The sequence below is a fragment of the Macrobrachium nipponense genome, chromosome 12 (assembly GCF_015104395.2).
Source record: "Macrobrachium nipponense isolate FS-2020 chromosome 12, ASM1510439v2, whole genome shotgun sequence".
In the NCBI taxonomy this organism is placed as follows: domain Eukaryota; kingdom Metazoa; phylum Arthropoda; class Malacostraca; order Decapoda; family Palaemonidae; genus Macrobrachium; species Macrobrachium nipponense.
In genome coordinates this window covers 3,166,112-3,184,891 of record NC_087205.1, presented here as the reverse complement: position 1 = coordinate 3,184,891, position 18,780 = coordinate 3,166,112, and the positions used below count along the sequence as shown (strand labels likewise).

The 18,780-nt window shown below is 39.8% G+C and overlaps 1 protein-coding gene across 5 annotated transcripts in view; it reads left to right on the top strand.

Moving 5' to 3' along the window:
* The window catches only part of LOC135224293 (protein NEDD1-like), a 42,812-nt gene extending 25,063 nt beyond the window's left edge, over positions 1 to 17,749 (top strand). For 3 of the 5 annotated variants that reach the window (XM_064263144.1, XM_064263142.1, XM_064263143.1), the window contains 7 exons: positions 10,631 to 10,775; positions 12,681 to 12,822; positions 13,276 to 13,332; positions 14,147 to 14,206; positions 14,388 to 14,876; positions 15,682 to 15,830; positions 17,550 to 17,749. In XM_064263144.1, coding sequence (XP_064119214.1) covers positions 10,631 to 10,775; positions 12,681 to 12,822; positions 13,276 to 13,332; positions 14,147 to 14,206; positions 14,388 to 14,876; positions 15,682 to 15,830; positions 17,550 to 17,654 — 1,147 coding nt within the window. In that variant the 3' untranslated portion in view covers positions 17,655 to 17,749. Of the gene's footprint in view, positions 1 to 10,630; positions 10,776 to 12,680; positions 12,823 to 13,275; positions 13,333 to 14,146; positions 14,207 to 14,387; positions 14,877 to 15,681; positions 15,831 to 17,150; positions 17,371 to 17,549 lie in introns of those variants that run through there. The other 2 variants (XM_064263146.1, XM_064263147.1) reach the window with 2 other exon arrangements.
* The last annotated feature ends 1,031 nt before the right edge of the window (positions 17,750 to 18,780 follow it).

The window sequence follows — 18,780 nt, the reverse complement described above, 5'->3', positions numbered from 1 at the left end:
CTGGATTATTCATATTTGATTCACAGCTCCAGGCCATTCACCATTTCAGTCCTCCCGCCTAGATGAGTGATGGATTTGTTATGAAATAAGCTGGATATTTTATCTAAGTTAGTTTTTTCAAACACACAGTGAGCTTCCTCCTCCCAGTACCTCAGATATCTCATCCTAATATCCAGGTGATTTTTAGGCACCTGAGGCTTCTTCAAGTAGAATCTGTGCCAAGCTGCCACTGATCCTTGTTTTTCAGACAAAAGAGTACGTTTTCTAGGAGCATTCAGAGGCCATGAGTGTGGGCATGGACCAGTTGTGGTTTTCTAATTTTACTTTCATTAAAAATTTATTAGTCTATGATAGTACAAACCATTATTTAAAACTAGTAATCCTTTTATTGCAAACTACAGTACATCTTTTTTGGTGGCCATTAATTTCAGATATTTAGGTAGCTCTACCCTCACTTATTTGTTGCCACTTGATGTGGTATCGCAAAATCACTTACTGTATATTTCAGCGCATAAGCTGACCCTTTAGCCCCAAAAAATCATGCCAAAATAAGGGGTCGACTTATCTAACAGTAACAAAAAGTGAATCTTTACTATTTTGGCATATCGGTACAGGAATCCAGGCTTTACTGTTGGCTAATAATAATGACAGCCTTGTTGAGGTAACTATGTATGTAAATACCAGTATTAAAAACATTTCACACTGTAATACGACAATAATAATACATTAGAACATCCATTACCTTAAATAAAATGAAAAAATCAAAGTAACGTGAAGAAACCCTAATCGCACAGCAAGTGTAAACATTGCGTAGCCATTTGTAGTACCGTAATTGAGAAGGATGCGTTCACTCTGACAGTTTTGTATTTACCGGAGTATTGTTCAAAAACATTTATGGTATGAAATCTTTATTTATCACATAAAATAAAAAATAAAAAATTGTATTTCTGGGCTTGACCTGTGTCGGCCTGTGAAATGGTTCCTTTGATACTATTTCTGAAGAATAAATATTGCTATTCATCCTAGAGAAAAAAGAAACAATATAATGCCAAGATAAATGGCTCGCTCACTTCTTATAGAAGTGTCAGTATAGTAAGGAGCGAGTGGAATCACTACCAGAGGTCCCTTGCCATTTAGCTTCTTCCTTCGACAAAACCCCGAACTACGGAGGAGCCGTGCTACAGCTCCCGGTCTACTACTACCGTGAGCGCCTCCGACGCCTGAGACGTCATTCCTTTCGATAGCCACGCGTTACACCAGACGTTAATTTTTTCGGTGCTGTGTTTCGCTCTATTTTGGATTATCTTTTGGATTATCTTTTATTTTCAAGATGTCTTCAGCTTCTGCTTCTAAGTTAAGTACTGTTTGGGGTTACTGATCTCATTTTATGATGATCTTCGTGTTTTATACATATTCGGAGCCTTATCGGCCGGTATGCCCCTCGACCGCTTGGCGGTACGGGTTATCTCTTTCGGTCTTCCATACCGTTAGGGATTTCCCTTTTTCTCAGTACTTTAGATATGGTTACTTATACATAGTCTCTATATCTTTATGCAGTTAGTTTTTTAGTTAGGCCTCCACGGGGCACGCTCCGACCGCACGTTTCGGACCTTAGTCTAGCTACGCCTTACATTGTTAGGAGTTTTATCAGTCACGATTTGAGAGTCATATCATCTTAATTATTCTGATGTTCTCTCTTGCCTTTTCTCTAGTTCCTGATTACCATTATAATATTATAGGTACTAGGTGGCTAACATACACCATGCTTCGGTATGGCGATTAGCTTCCCTGTTATCATTTATTTTACCGTTAAGTTAGGCTTTCATACCCCAATTGTCGATTGGTGATTAGCCTGCCCCCCGTTTTCTTGAACTAGAGGTTAAATTAGGCTAACATACCCCTTTTTTCGGAACGGCTATTAGCCTAATTTTCTGTTTGCTTAGCTTCGTGTTCCCCGTGTTAGTCTAGCTTTAAGATATCGCTTTAATTTTATTTGTTTGATTATTATAAGTAATCCTATTTATATCAGTGATATTGATGTTGTTCCGACGGTTTCTTCCCCACCTCGTGTCTTTCACCTGGCTGGGAAGACCACCGGTTGATCGCGGTGAGCACCCGGTTACGGGGTCCCCCTCCCGTCCCCCCATTCCCCCCCTCCATACATTGCCATCCACGTCGATGGGTGATGACTCGTTTCTCACAGCTAGCGTCCGAGTCTGCATGAGAGAGGGTGACTCACGGGACTGGTGGGGATCTCCCCTCCCCTACTGGTATTCTCACGCGTCACGTGCCTCGGGGGCTCGGGACCTCCTCCCCCCTTCTTCTCCGTCCTTAACTGGCCACTCAGGGGGAGGGCTCCCCTACCCCACGTTCTCCCTACCCCCCTTTCCCCCTCAGTTCAGTCCGGCAGGTGTCTATCCGCCGCTACCGAACATAGAGAGGGGGGGAGGGAACCACTGGTTATTTCCGCCTCTCGTACTATCCCTTGCTTCGTTAGAAGTTTGACATTGCTCACTCAATATTAATTAACTCCGGGCCATACGGAGAACTCTGGCGGGCCCTACAGAGTCTATTTTTAGTCATATGACAAGTGAGCTTAGGCGGAGGCAGAGACTTTCTTCCCCCCTCGTAACTTTTCTATGTAATATTCATAACGTAGATCTCTATCCGTCGGTCCTACCCGGCGGGGCACCCACGGATAGTTTGCATATTAATACCACCGGAAGGTTTGATCATTGGTACTCATGTATCCTTTGACTTACAGAGTTGTGCCAGGAGATTGGGTGCAATGCCATCCTCCAAGACCGTGCGGCCATATAGTATGCCGTTCTCATGCAGGATGTGCAGTGAAAGTGGAGGATTTTATCGTTTGGCATCATGAAGCTTGCCAAACCTGCTACTTGCTAGTAGGAGATGCCTCACTAGTAGTTAAGTTTCTAGCACTTGCTTCATTCATTCATCACCTGGAATACTTGTTGTTATATTATACCTTTCACATATGAGACACATATTATATAATCTCAACAACAAGAACATTCCTCCCCTATCCTTTCCCTAACTCTAGACCCTTTTTTACAGGGTTCTGATGAAGAAGAAAGAAGAAAGCTTTGTCGACTCTCAAAGCTTGGGTAGGGGGTTTTGGCTGGAATTCGAAGGGCCGCCCTACATTCTTACCCAGGAATATGGCGGACCTAGTATTCCCAGGAGCCAAGAAAGGATCAGTGGTGGACCCAATAGCGGCCGCCCCTTTGCTCGCCGACCTTCAAGTCATGATCTCCCTACAGGAGGGGGATTTCCCAGAGGACGTTGCAGAAGACGTTGCGGCAATGAACCTCGACGTCGAACCCATGGCTATTGACTCCATGGGTACAGGTAATAAGGGTGTAGTAGGGGCAGCTTCTGTGGGTTCTCAGGGCCCTTTCCTGAATTCCCTTTCTCCATCACCTTCTACTGATCCTTCTACTTCCACTTCTTTCCGGGGCTTCACTGAAGAGCAGCGGTCTGTCCGTCCTAAGGCTACTTCAGTGATCCCCAAGGCTAAGATGACGAGGAGAAACTTAAAAAGTCTCTCCCCAAGAAATCGGTCATCCTGACAGACACTGTAACTCCGGCTCACCACCCTGGATCAGTTAGGTCAAGGGAGGCCTCTTCCTCTGCGTCGAGGTCCCCCAAACATAGATCACGTAAGGATCGGGCTCAAGTCCTCTTTTTGATCCCGAATCCTTTTCGGCTAACATTCTGGAGCAGGTGGGAGTGATCGTAGGGGGCCTTGGTTGACAACAAGGTCGGCTCGGTGCTCTCCCAGCTCTCCATTCTGTTACGTCTTCCCGGCCAGTCGATCCAATCGCTGGTGGAACGGCTGGCCGCTCAGGAGAATGCCATCGCCGGGATCCAAACCTCGATCGCGGCAGGTTCCCCTCTATCTGTGCCACCTTCTCCTCTTCCAATGCCAGATTCCAGCCAACTGCCGGAATTCAAGGCGGCCACCCTTGGAGGATCGCTTAGGGTTATGCCCCGCTTTGTCAACGGAATGTTGACAATCGAAGGCATAGGAACTCGAAGGCATAGGAACTCGAAGGCGTGAGGACTTCGAGTTCCACCCCAGAGACCTTCAACCACCATTCATTGGCTACGTCCGACTAACGGAAGCAGCGATGATGAGAGAAGGACAAGGTTCCCAAGGAAACAGTGATCCTTCCGAGGGAACAGGCACAGCAGACTCTAATGAGAAGTCTGGAAGAATGGGGATGTGAAAACACCCGCATCACAGCCTTTAGGAGTCCTTTCACCATTTTTACTCCGGTGGAAGGGACTCCGCTACCACTGACCCTTAAGGTAGTGGAAGCAACCTTTCAGGCCGCCCTGAAAGACAAGCCCCTGCCTCAACTACGAGAGACGGAACCCACCTCTCTCTTAGTCCCAGGCTCCGAGACGTACTTCGAGGGGGCAGTTTCCTACTTCTCAGTAGGAAAACTAAAGGCGGACTGTGCCACCTCTCTCTTTAGTGAGAGACTCCCCAGGTTGTCGGACTCTCTCATCCAGAATGGAGTACGACGCCCGGACTAGGCTCGCGAGATCCCTTTCCTCCATGACTATGGCGGAGATGACGGCTCTTGTATACCAACAAGAGCCGTTATTTAAAGTTTTTGGCTAAAGGTCTGCTGCACACCATGCAGTGTGACCTTTACGACTTCCTCATAGCCAGGAGAAAATTGTAGGAAGCACATTCTGGCGGAAGCTACTATCCGCCATGAACCGAATAAACTGATTGCTTCCTCAATTTGGGGACGGACCTCTTTCCAGCACCAGTAGTAGCAGAAGTCCTTCATGAGGCTTCTAAGGTTAACCAGTGCCTCAAAGTCAGGTGGGGACTGGTAGCAAAGCGGAGGCAGGAATCTTCTGGTCCTAACCCAAGGAACAAGAAGAAACCAAGGAAGTTCTCTCCCTTCCAGCCTTCTCAACAAACGTTGGTTCAGGCAGTCCCAGCATCACAAGGGCAACCATCGTCGAAGGGTCAACAACAATACCTTGTTCTGACCCCTCAGTCCCAGCAATCTCAACCCTCTACTTCCTTTGCTGTCTCGCCAGCCTACAATTCCAACTATGAAAGCCAGAACTTTCAGGCTTTCAATAGGTTTGCGAGAGGCAGCAGAGCAAGAGGTGCCTCTCGATTCAGAGGATCCGGCAGGGCTGCTAACAGAGGAAGAGGTTTCCGAGGAGCAAGAGGTGGCCGCCCCTCGGCAAACCAGCAGTGAGAGTCCCAAGGTAGGAGGGAGGCTGTACCTCTTCCGCCAGTGGTGGGGTTCAGCCCTTGGGCTCAAAGTATAGTAACAAAGGGACTAGGTTGGAGTTGGCTAGAGGGCCCTCCTCCAACCAACAGATTCTATTCAAGCACCAACAACAGAATTGGTAGAGTATACCGAAGACCTCCTTCTCAAAGGAGTAGTCTCAGAGTCAACAATTTAAAATTTCAAGGACGCTTGTTCAGCGTGCCAAAAGAAAGACTCGGTAAACCGAAGAATCATCTTAGACTTGTCCCATCTGAACTTATTCATCATTGCGACAAGTTCAGGATGCTGACCGTTTTCGCAGGTACGGACCTTACTTCCCCGTGGGGGGGCCGTCACAACCTCTATAGATCTTACAGATGCCTACTATCATGTTCCCATAGCCAGACTCTTCCGTCCATTCCTAGGCTTCAAACTAGGCAACAGATCCTACTCCCTTCAGGTAATGCCATTCGGGCCACAATTCAAGCCCAGCAGCCCCAGGATGCTTCACCAAATTGGTGGAAGCAGTAGTGCAAGAGCTAAGGAAACAGGGAATAATGTTAGTGGCTTATCTGGACGATTGGCTTATTTGGGCAAAGAACCCCAAAGAATGCAAAGAAGCAACGGTCAGAGTGATCAAATTCCTGGAACATTTAGGTTTTCAAATAAACAAAACCAAGTCAGACTAACACCGGATCTCGATTCCAGTGGTTAGGCCTTCAGTGGGACTTACAATCGCGCACACTATCAATTCCGTCGTTGAAAAGGAAAGAAATTGCAAGAGCCTACAAAACAATTTCTCAAACGACAACAAACATCCAGGAGGTGCCAGGAGAGGATCCTGGGCTCACTCCAGTTTGCATCAGTCACAGACGTTCTGCTCAGAGCCAAACTCAAAGATATAAACAGAGTATGGCGCTCAAGAGCGAATTGCAGATCACGGGACAAACTAGCCTCTATCCAGCGATCTACGGAAACGTCTCCGTCCCTGGACGGAGAGAAAGAACCTTTCAAAAGCAATTCCTCTACAGTTTCCCCCTCCATCATTAGTGATCCACACAGACGCCTCACTAACAGGGTGGGGCAGGATACTCCCAGTACGAAAAGTTCAAGGAACTTGGTCGTTAACATTCCGCCAGCTACATATCAATGTACTGGAGGCCATGGCAGTATTCCTCACACTGAAACGGCTCCGTCCGCCCAAGAACTCACATTTCAAATTAGTTCTGGACAGTGCAGTAGTAGTACACTGCATCAACAGGGGCGGATCCAAGTCAAGCCACTTGAACCATGTCATGATAGCCATCTTTTCTCTGGCAAGCAAAAACAAATGGCACCTGTCAGCCACTCACCTGGCAGGAGTCAAGAACGTAGTAGCAGACGCTCTATCGCGCTCTGCTCCGTTGGAATCGGAGTGGACACTGGACAGGAGTTTCATTCAATTGGATCAGTCTACAAGTCCCCCGGACTCCAAGTAGACCTCTTCGCCACGGAGTCAAACCACAAACTCCCTTGTTACGTGGCACCCAACCTCGATCCTCTAGCATACGCTACGGATGCAATGATCCTCGATTGGAACGAATGGAAGAATTTTACCTCTTCCCTCCGGTGAACCTTCTCATGAAAGTTTTAGACAAACTCAGGACATTCAAAGGCCAAGTAGCTCTAGTAGCTCCCAACTGGCCCAAGAGCAATTGGTTCCCTCTACTCCTAGAGTTGAGACTCCGACCACTACGGATTCCCAACCCCAAACTAACCCAGTTAGTGCAAACTCAGACTGTGTCCGCTTCCTCAGAATTCAGAAAACCCTAACTTTATGGATTTTCTGAAATTCGCAGCCATGAGGATGCAGAAATTGATCCCCAGAATATCTCATTCTTGGAATCAGTAAAAGAGAATCTACTCTCCGGCAATATGATTCATCTGTCAAGAAACTAGCAGAGTTCTCAAGTTGTCAAATTCTCAAGTCATGACAACGAACCTAGCCATAACTTTCTTCAGATCATTGTTTGAGAAAGGCTTAGCAGCAAGCACTATCACTACGACCAAATCAGCTCTTAAAAAGATCTTCCAATTTGGTTTTTAGCATAGACCTTACGGATTCGTACTTTATGTCCATACCAAAAGCTTGTGCTAGATTAAGAGCATCAGCGAGACCTAAACTCAGTCCCTCTTTGGTTCTTTAAAATGATGTCCTCAAACGTGGCCCTCGCGGACATTAACAATGACCTTCTTGCAATTATATATCCCTCCTGAGGAAAAACCCTATTCTTATTAAGTTTAGCCTCCGGAGCTAGAATATCAGAACTGTCAGCTTTATCAAGGGAACCAGGCCACATTGAGTTCCTCCCATCAGGGGAAGTCCTCTTATCCCCAGATCGCCATTTCTAGCCAAAAATGAAGACCCACAGGACAGATGGTCCTTGTGGAAAAATCCTACCACTACCTCAAGACATTTCCCTTTGTCCTGTCAACTCATTAAGAGCCTACCTAAGCAGAACAACTCTGAAATCTTCAGGCCCATTGTTCATTAGGAAGGAAGGTGGTACATTATCCCTAAAAGGGATCAGGCAAACAAATTTTATACTTCATTAAACAGGCCAATCCAGAGTCCTTTCCTCGGGCCACGACGATGTTAGGGCGGTGGCCACATCTATTAATTATTTCCAAAACACATGAATTTTGACGATCTTAAGAAGTATACAGCTGGAAATCTCCGATAGTTTTCAAACGGCACTACCTACCCTTCGAAGCCCCTCAAATTCCAGCAGTGGCAGCTGGAAACACAGTTTCTCCTGATTCTTAATTTTTACTATAACTTCTGTAGCCTTCCCTTCTACCTGCCCCATTGCACCCTTACTTAGTTTAGTCGCCTCCATGTATTGGGTTACTTGAGTTTGCTTTTGTTCATCATTCTAATTGGAATCAGTTCCATTCTTTTGTATATATCAACTTATATCCTGTCTTTGCCTAACCTGTATTGTTATTGTTTGTTGTTAGGCTAACTAATTTTAAGTTATAACCCGTGTTTTAGGGCTTATACTTCCCTCAGGGTAAGACTGTAATTTTAGTTGATTATTATACTATTAACCTTACAAGTGTTTAACTTTACCTTCTTAATTTATCTGTACTGTTCCTCAAGCTTGGTGTTTAGCATTCTCTGGTACTATTTCACAGGCCGACACAGGTCAAGCCCAGAAAAAGGATTTTGACGAAGGAAAATCTATTTCTGGGCAACGACCTGTGTCGCCCTGTGAAACCCCACCCTGTAAGGTAGTTTATCCCTCACCCAGCTTACCCCAAGCTTGGAGGCTATCTTTAGGAATGACGTCTCAGGCGTCGGAGGCGCTCACGGTAGTAGTAGACCGGGAGCTGTAGCACGGCTCCTCCGTAGTTCGGGGTTTTGTCGAAGGAAGAAGCTAAATGGCAAGGGACCAACGGATTGGGTGGGAGTGATTCCACTCGCTCCTTACTATACCGACACTTCTATAAGAAGTGAGCGAGCCATTTATCTTGGCATTATATTGTTTCTTTTTTCTCTAGGATGAATAGCAATATTTATTCTTCAGAAATAGTATCAAAGGAACCATTTCACAGGGCGACACAGGTCGTTGCCCAGAAATAGATTTTTCCTTCGTCAAAATCCCTTTTAATGGTAAATATGTATTTAAAATCCTTCAAAGTGACTTGAGTCATCGTCGCTTGAATTAAACAATTCATTAAACAAATTATCATTCACGGTTTCATCATAAGGATCCCAGTTTGAATCTGGTGAATCAACTGCAGGATTGTCGTCACTTTCAAACAGGAGATCTTCCTCTGTGCCATCCATTGCATTAGATATTCCGCATTTTTTGAATGACTTTATTACACTCTCTTTTTTCTGCTACCAATCATATCAAAATTTAAAGGAGTTTCATCCATATTACTGATACATAATAGAGGAAATTGATATTTTTTCCTCTTTTCAATAATATATCTATGAAAATTGGTAATCTCATCTGTAAGGTCTTTCGGCAGCTTTTGAGCAATTTTCGTTTTTTGGCGTATCACAAGGTTATGTCTATTCATGAAACGACTACACCAACCAACCGTTGGTTTAAAATCCTTACTTTTGTCTTGGTTGGATTTTGCCTATTTTATTGCATAAGATCTTATCGCATTTCGTGTGACTATAGTATAGCCATCCTGCCTTAGTGCTACTATCCACTGTGAAACATGATCTTCTAACTCAGGCCAACGAACGGTTCCTCTTCTCATTGCACATTTATCTTTTGATATTGTTCTTAACTTATCTTCATTTTTTCTCCAGTCTCTAACTAATTTCTCCGCCAAATCATAAGTTCTTGCTGCGGCACAATTGTTTGTTTCTTTGGCAAGTTCAATTACTTTCTGTTTAAAACTGTATTCGAATTTTCTTCATTTTGTCGGAGGCTCCATGGGTTTGTTAAGTATGAAAATAGCTCTTTCTTCTGCTTGTGTTTTCCCTCAAATGAGCCTGTTTATGCCATAGAAGGACCAATGGTCAAGGAATATTCCAACATAATAATAAAATACCGGCACATCGTTGTTTTAACAACCCAATCAAAACATTAACTTGAGTGGCAGTTTGTACATACATACATACATAGGCTGTTATGCAGCATTAGTTAGCGCTTTGTTTGTTTACATTACACTCGAGTAACGTATCTTTCGTTTCGTCATTTCTAATCATATTTGCTGGTATTCATCTTTTATATATTACACAGATTTGTTAATATACCAAGAATATTACCTGTATTTCATATGGTAAGTATATTGAGCGTATGGTTGGCCTCACTTATGTACCGTAATAACATTCAGGTTATTTTATATGATACGTTTTACCTTGCTGCTTATTTTGAGCGTATGGATGGCCTCACATTTTATAGGTTGACTAATATACCCGATATTAGTTAAAATCATAAAAATTTACTCAAAATTGGGGGGTCGACTTATACGCCAAAATATATGGTACAAAGTTGTTCTTTTGAGGTATTGCTCAGTTTTGTCAGGCCATCTGAAGTACCTTAACAATAGAGAAATTTTCTGTAATGGAAATTCTTTTACAAGGTGGAAACAAACTTATTCTATAAATCATCTATTACATGTAAGAAGCACTATTCACACTATATAAATACTGAAGAAGAGTTGGATGTTGGGGTGGGTCATTTCAGAATGTTTTACTTATGTTGCTAGTTATTACTCTTAAATTATTTGTGTTAGAAGCATAAAAATATAAAATTTTACTTTGACATTGAAGGAAATATTTAATTGAAGAGATTTCTTTTACATTTTTGGTCCTTTGGGTAAAATGAGCCTTTTTCCTATACAATCCACAGGGTTAGCCCTGAAGAAACAAATCCACCAGCTGAAGTCTCATCAGAAGAAAAACCAGAAGTATCACCTCTTCCAATGGCTAATCCATCTCAAGAAGTTATGTCAGCTATATTTTCACCTGTGAGGCCAGCAGAACAATTGTCACCTGTAAGATTTTTTGCATTGTGATTTGTTGTTCATTCTTAGAATAAGTGCAGAACTAGTTGGTCTCAAGCTTACGGTAATTTTGCTATTTTTCTTGTTGTTTAAGATTTCATGAGTAGATACTGTAATTTGGTTCACCACAAAGCCTGCTTTTGCACTGTAAAATTATCCCAGACCTTTTAGGCCTATCAAAAACTTTTACCAAAAACCATTCATAAATACTCACCATATAAAAAATTATCTTCCAATTAGAGCCAGCAGGCTGATGTCTCAGCAAATATAAATATAGAATTTATAGAATTTCCTCCTTGGGTTATTTATGAGGTGCAAACACTTAACATTTTATATTTAACTAAAAACTTTACATATACCCTAGAACCATCATTAAAACCATGCTATAGAACATATGTAAATGTTCATACAGTACTATGAAACACAGAGATCAGTACAAAATTTCATTATGTTTTGGAGTTGCAGCCATATCAACCAATGAAGCACACCAATTTTTCTTATTTAACAGTGCTTATGTTTTCACAGCAGAACTCTTAGCAATAGGATCATCTGTTACAATGATTCAAGGTATGCCACCACCGATATTTGTAATTTTCAGTGACTTAGAAGTATAGTACAATAAGAAGCAAATAACAGTGCATAACACAAGAGAAAGAGAGAGGGAGAGAGAGCGCAGAAACAGACTCAAACATTCAATGTGGTTGCTTCAATATTCTAACCCAGATGTACTACAGATGAATTGAGAACAATTCCTTGAGGCTATTTACTGGTGCACAATATAGTATTAATGGAAATTCATGAAGGGATATTAACTATGTTTTAAAGACCATAATTGTTTTAAAGACCATAATGATAAAGAACACAAGGAAGAACCAAGAAAAAGGTTGACAGACATGCATACAGTTGCTTGCAAGACATGCATACAATTGCTTGCTGAAGTTTACTTAAACTTGTAATGTACAATGGAATGAGAACGTTTTCTGTGTATTATTTACTTATTTAAACTAAATTATTAATGAAACTTGATGTATGCTGTTAACTTCAATTAAATTTAATATGAAATAACTATACATAACTTATGGAGAGAGAGTGAGATAAACAAACATCCCATATTAGGATTACTTAGAGAAATAAAGTACAGGTACACACTACAGAACTGTTAGTTACACTAATAAAACCCTGAAGGGGGTTTAGTGCTGTCAGTACACCTCACATGGTGCATTGTAGGCATTACTACTCAGGGTTTTCTGCAGTGCCCCCTCAGCCCCTAGCTGAATCCCCTTTCATTTCTTTTACTTTTTTTTATCAGTTGTTTCATAGTGAAACTGCAAGGTTTTGGTTTTCCTATTGTTACACCTTTAAAACTTTCTTTACTTGCAGTTTCCCTTTCAGCGCTGAATGACCTCATAGGTCCAAGCGCCAGGCCTTTAGCCTAAATTCTATATTGAAGTTCCAATCCAATACATGAAAAAATATATGAGAGAAAGTACTGAAGAATTGTCATTTACACTAGTAAAGTTACCACACAGAGAGTATAGTATTGCTGCAGAACTACCATGTCCTTCAGCACTGTCAATTATTTTCAGTTTTAATTTTAGATTTGTTGTTTTTTTTTCTTACTACTCAGTGTTATGGAAGGAATTTAAAAGAAAAGTAAGTTAAAATTATTTTTATGACTGGTGGGAAGAAGGGAGTACAGTAGATTCAAGGAAAGTTAGACAGTTTTACTACATATACTTCTCAATAAAATTAAATATCCTCAACCCCATGCTTGGGTGCTGTCTATGAATTTTAGTGTAGTGCTGCTGATTTTGTGATAAGTTTGTTTAAAAAAATTTTATTTCATTCCTGGTAAAGTTACTCTACAATGGATGTTTTATTCTAAATATTCATAAGCAGGCTAACCATGGGCGAGGTGAAGAGTTGCCTAAATTTGATTCGGTGATGAGTCAGGCATTTTCTCCAGTAAGATCTTCTCCAGGTTACTTGTCAGATGCTCCTTCTTCTGCCTCTAAAGACAAGGCTGCATTGATTGAAGGTAAGAATACCCATATCTTTCTTTACTCTTTGTGTACAATAGTTGAATTGGCCAGCAGTAAGTTGTCATGGTCATGAGTTAGAAATGGGAAATAATGCTAAAGGAGAAATATAAAGATTAGGGGAAGTCAAGATGTTTCTTGCAGTGAAGATATTAAAGGAAATAAAGTAACTGTTCACTAGCAGTTATTGTTCAAAAAAGTCCTCTTCTTCTTTGTTATTAATTGGAGTGGAAATAAAATTATTGGAATTTGGCGGGCTAACTGCTATATCTCACTGGTATTGCTGCCAGATTATAAATGATAGCACTACAAAGTGGCAACATGTTGTTTAACGAGTTTCAGTAAAAATACAAGATATAATGTAAACCTGGGGTTTGTACATTGTATTTTAGAGTTAATTTTTCTTTTCAGTATTCAGATTTAATGTAACTAAAAAATTTCCTTCCTTCTAGACATATTCTCCCCTGTAAGGACAGCTCCTAGTGATGATGCCAGCTCTAACTTCCATGGTATGTCCTGTTACCATATTTTAAGTTGGCAGTCCCCGGGTTACGACGGGGGTTCCATTCTTGAGACGCGTCGTAGCCCAAAAATCGTCGTAAGCCAGAACATCGTCAAAAATCCTAAGAAAACCTTACTTTTAATGCTTTGGGTGCATTGAAAACTATGTAAACTGCATTCATATTGCATTTTTCATCCAAAAAACCTTCAAATATTGATTATTTTGCATTTTTGGTGTCATATTTCATCTGCCAGATCAGTGTTGTAGGCGTCATAACCCTGGAAATAATTTCTGATGAATATAATTGAAAAGCGCCTTAACCTTGGAACGTCGTAAGCCAAGACCGTCGTAACCCGGGGACTGCCTGTACTTTGTTGACTTCTTGAAATTTTATCAGGTTTAGACAAATAACATGGTACAATTTTATCTTATTTACTCAATTTCTTTATTTTATATGCCATCTATAATGAAAAAGAACCTAATACACAACCATTCCTCAAGGTTCCTGTATTGATACCCTTTTGAGAGAATTGAGCTTTTTGAACTCAATTGTAATTGACTTAATTGACTTGTATTTTTGGGCTGACATTTATGACAAGTGAGTCATCTGAGTCACTGACTTTAGTGCCTTAAGCTGGAGGTATCATGAACCCATTGTCATTATGTTGGGCAGGACCCAAGTCATCATCTTAAACTTGAAATCAGGCATACTGTCAATTGATCTAATTACATAAAAAAAAAAAAAAATTTTTAATGCTTATGATATTTTCTTCTTTCATAGTGTCATTTTTATGGTGTTAACAAACAGCATTCTCTTTCAGATGTGTTTTCTCCAATAAGAAACACCACACAGGGTAGTGACATTCCCCAAATAATAACAGGTGTGTTTAAATAACTAGTTTGGGTGCAGGGCTTGTAGTTTTGTTGATACCTATAATTTTTTATGAGAACGAATTAAAATGAATTTGTTATAAACCAATAACTTATAGTTTTTGGTTTTTCACCAACCAGATTTCTCAATGTAGCAAATGAAATTGGTTCATTATTGTATTTTCATTTCAGAGCTATCTTGCCAACAGTCTCAAGATGAATTACAGCTTAACTTAGATTCCTCAGACAGAAGATTATCAAATAAATCTGTCAAGTTTTGTGATGAGTTCCATCAGGAGGTTCCATCCCCAAAGAGCAGTCAACACAAAGAAAATGTGAACCCAAATAAACTGCCAGTTGTGGTTGTTACTCCCAGTAAAGAAACAAGGAATTCAAGTTCAGCCCATCCTGATACACCCTCAGAAAAAGTCCTTTGTCCATTGCAGCCAGTTAATGATCAGAAATGGGAGATTAATTCACCTGCAAGAAAATCCTTCATGAAATATGTCAGTGAAGTTTCAGAACAATCTCCTGGCCGTCGGTCTGATTCTAGCCCTGCAGAATATTCTAAGAATCAAACTAACTCAATTGTTTCTAACAAATTGGAGGACTCTAAACTAACTGGATCCCTAGATGACAAAGTTACCAAATTGTCAGATGCTTCACAAAAAATTTATGAAGGTAGTAATCAGGTTTTAATTTTTATCAAAAGAGATTCTTGGGTATTTAGTCAGTCAACCTTAAACACATTATTCACCTTTTATGTATTAGTGAATGTTAAGCATTTTTTCTATCACATCGGGTAAGCCATTGGTCTCACCTAACTTAACTTCCTCATCTTGCTCCTTAAACATCTATACGCTTGCTCATATTCCATTGTTACTGGAACACAGTAAAGATGATACTAAAAGGTATTTGCAGCCTCCTTTTGCCCCTTTGTTGCATTATTTTCTAACTGGTAATGTTCATCCATTCCCAGTGATCTCTTTCCTTCTTGTTGTTCAAATTTCTTTAGGGTTACCTTGTCCAATTTTCAGTTGCCATTCAATAACAAATCCTGCAAACAATTCCCTATGAAGGTCCCAAGATGAGGAATTATTTTAAAGATTACGTATTAATGAAAACTGGCTTCCAGCTGTTTTGCTTTATACTTGCAATTTTTCTTTTTATTTCCTTTTGGTCTTTCCACCATTTAACAAAGTCATAAGTAATGGAGTTGTATGAAAAAAATTATACTGGAAAAATAGTTTTTCACAAGCTTTAAACAAAGTTCAATAAAAGTAGCCCTATAGTATAGTAGTTTCATAGCAATCATTGGGTTTTGGGTCCATAGTTTTTCCTCGTTGCTGTTAAAGTAATGATCCTTCCCATGTAGCTATTCAAAAAATATGCATATAGTACAGGTATCTCCTCAGTTGAAGAATTTAAGTAATTTAAATTGTTTTGTGCATTGTATTTCTAAAATACACAATTATACTCTGCTCAGGTACCAAAGTAGGAAGCACAGCGTCTCACATGCAAGTAGAACTGATCCGTAGTTGTATGGCAGAGGTTTTGGATGACTTCGAGGATGACATGAATCAGCGAATGATGCACCTTCAGTTTGTGGTTACAAAACAGTACTTACAGTTGAAGGTAAATATTGGCGTCCAATTAATGTTTGTTTTGCTTATTAGTACGTATCTTGTTTTATACAAGTATGTAGGACAATTTTTGGGAACTTTCCATACATTCTCAATTTGAACATTAGGTACATTGTAGATGTATATTTTATGCATATGAATTTTGAAGTGTGTAAAACATATTGTAGTATAATTTCAGAGGTGCACTTCGAACTACAGGTACACTTACCATGCTCACAACATTATCAGAAAGATTTTAATACATTTTTTTAATGACAATAGAGATTTTCCCTACTTTTTGATCAGCAATCAAAGATGCTGTATGTAACATATATCTTTTAAGTTATTTATAAAAAAAAAAAATAATATGCTTTGTTCAAAGCATTTCCTGCTTACAGTGCACACATTTAGGATTCTGACTAACTTTGCAAAATTCCATCACTTATCTTAGTGATGATAAGCCCCACTGTTACTCACCCAAACCATTTTTCCCCCCTTTTTACCCTATACATAGTACTAAACAAAGCCATTGGGTTGTCCACTAAGTTGTCACTACATTTTGAAAAAATCACATTCTCTTGAAAATTTGACACACTGGAAGTTTCTCAATGATCTGTGTCAAAGATATACATAGCAAGTTAAAAAGGCCCATAAAAACACTATTTAAAGACAAAACCATATATATTTTGGTTAACAAAACTTCTGCAGCCCCGATCACTGATGAATGTGTATCTTTGGTAAGAGACAAGTCTACAGTATTTGTATGGCATATACAGATATAGCAATATGATGCTGGCGGTATGAATTGAACTGAATTTAATATGTATAGATTTTAGGCCAAAGGCCAAACACTGGGACCAGTGAGGTCATTCAGTGCTGAAACAGAAATGGACAGTAACAGTTTGAAAGGTATAAGAGGAGAAAAATCTCACAGTTGCACTATGAATCAATTGTTAGGATATGGTGGAAAGTAAGGTGAAAGAAAGAGAATATTAAAGGAGGTACAGTAAAAGGAACAAAAGGGGTTGCAGTTATGGGCCGAAGGCATGCTGCAAAAAACTTGAAGTAGTGCCTAAAGTGCACCACATGAGGTCCACTGACAGCACTAAGGTATGTAGATAGCAGTTGGATGTTAATGGAAAGGGGGATCTCCCATGTGTTTTGGGTTTTGGTCCTCAATAGCTCCCACCTGTGTCGAGTTTGGTGGGTGTATCTGTTGGAGCACTTGCAAGAGAATAGGTTTAAAGATTAAAGTCATGGGTGAAATCTGATTTCCAGTGTTCTACAGGGCACTGAAAATCAGAACTGAAGATTTTTTTTTTTTTTATTACAGAACAACTGCCATTGACATACCACAAACTTCATAGTGCTACACCTGTATATGACAGACATATGTCATGTACCAATGGTCCACATTAGTCAAAACATATGGTTTCAATGTGAATGTGTTTATGCAGGCTTGTGTAACTTACAGTATAAATTACAATAAAATGCATCCCTATCCAAGATATATTTTTGCTGTTGGTTGAAGTTAGACCATTCTCACTTTGTAAAACTTCGATTTAAAGAACATTCTCACTTTGTAAAACTTCAATCTAAATAAAATTAGATCAGTTTGGTAATTGCATGCTGTACAGCATTAACAATATAGAAGAGCTCTGGCTATACTAAAAATATATTGATAATAGTTAATAAGACTACAAAATATGAAGTTATGTTTATGGTTTTTCAGGGAATGATGGAGCAGCTCCACAATCTACATAGTCTCACTCATGGTCTTCTTACAGAAAATGAGCGATTGCAGACAGAAAATGCACGACTGAAATGTCACTTTTAATAGCGTATAGTCTTCCTTAAAGATTCTGTATTTTTGTACTGTTTTTGGATAATGTATTTTACAAAGATTTATTAAAGTTTACTAAGATTTTAGAACTTCATACTTCATTAACAGGTGACTCAAGACAAAATATCAAAACAACAAAATTTGATGAAATTTTAACCTCATATTTAAAAAATACAAACCTTTATTTTACACTGGCATAAATAGGTTTTATTACTGATTGGCCACATGAAAGAATAAAGAAATGTTCTTTCTGTTATGTGGCTCTTGAAAACTCAACAATAAATGTCACTTATTCTATATTTAATGAGTTGGGTACACTTTGTCTTTCAACATTTTGCTAAGTTTGTGAATCACCGTCTCCATTCATTGTACAGGTCAGGTCAATCTGTCAACCACCAGTAGTGAACCTAAGGTAACTATAGTAAATAGCTGGAAAATTAAGTGGTATATTTCATTGCAGATGCCAAGGAATTTGCACCAGTGTATCTTTTTTTTCTTTTAGGACGTACAGCATTACATAAAAAAAATGTTTGATGTTAACCTGTCATAAGTAATAGGTAAGACAAAGCATCAACCACCTGATGAGATACAACCACTTGAACCTGTTTATGATTAGCCTGACAACTAGTGTTGGTCTTCCTTCTCTAAATATTGCATTTTCCACTCATACACCAAATGGCTGGATCGGTCTATGAATTAATTACATATAACAAATTAAGAGCCTATTCCAAGCCTAAACGATTATGGTAGGTTAAATTTGTTATAAAGAGCTTACAAAACTTGTAAAATAGATAACAGCCACCAATTTAACATGTTTGTGAAGACAAAATGGCCCACTGTATGTGGGAAAATAAAAAATAAAGCAATTCTAGTTCAAATGGGCACAATAAATGTTGGAGGAGAAGTAGGGAAATGGGAATGCCAGTTAGAAGAAACTGGCAATTTTGTTGTGAACAGGTGGTAAGATGTAAAGGAGGTAGCTCAGAAATTTGATAAAAATATATGAGTTTGGTGGAAGAGCAGCAATTTCAAGAGGTGCTCTTTAAACTACAGGTACACTTACCGTACTCACAACACTACAGAAAGATTTAATACAATTTTTTAATGACAATAGAGATTT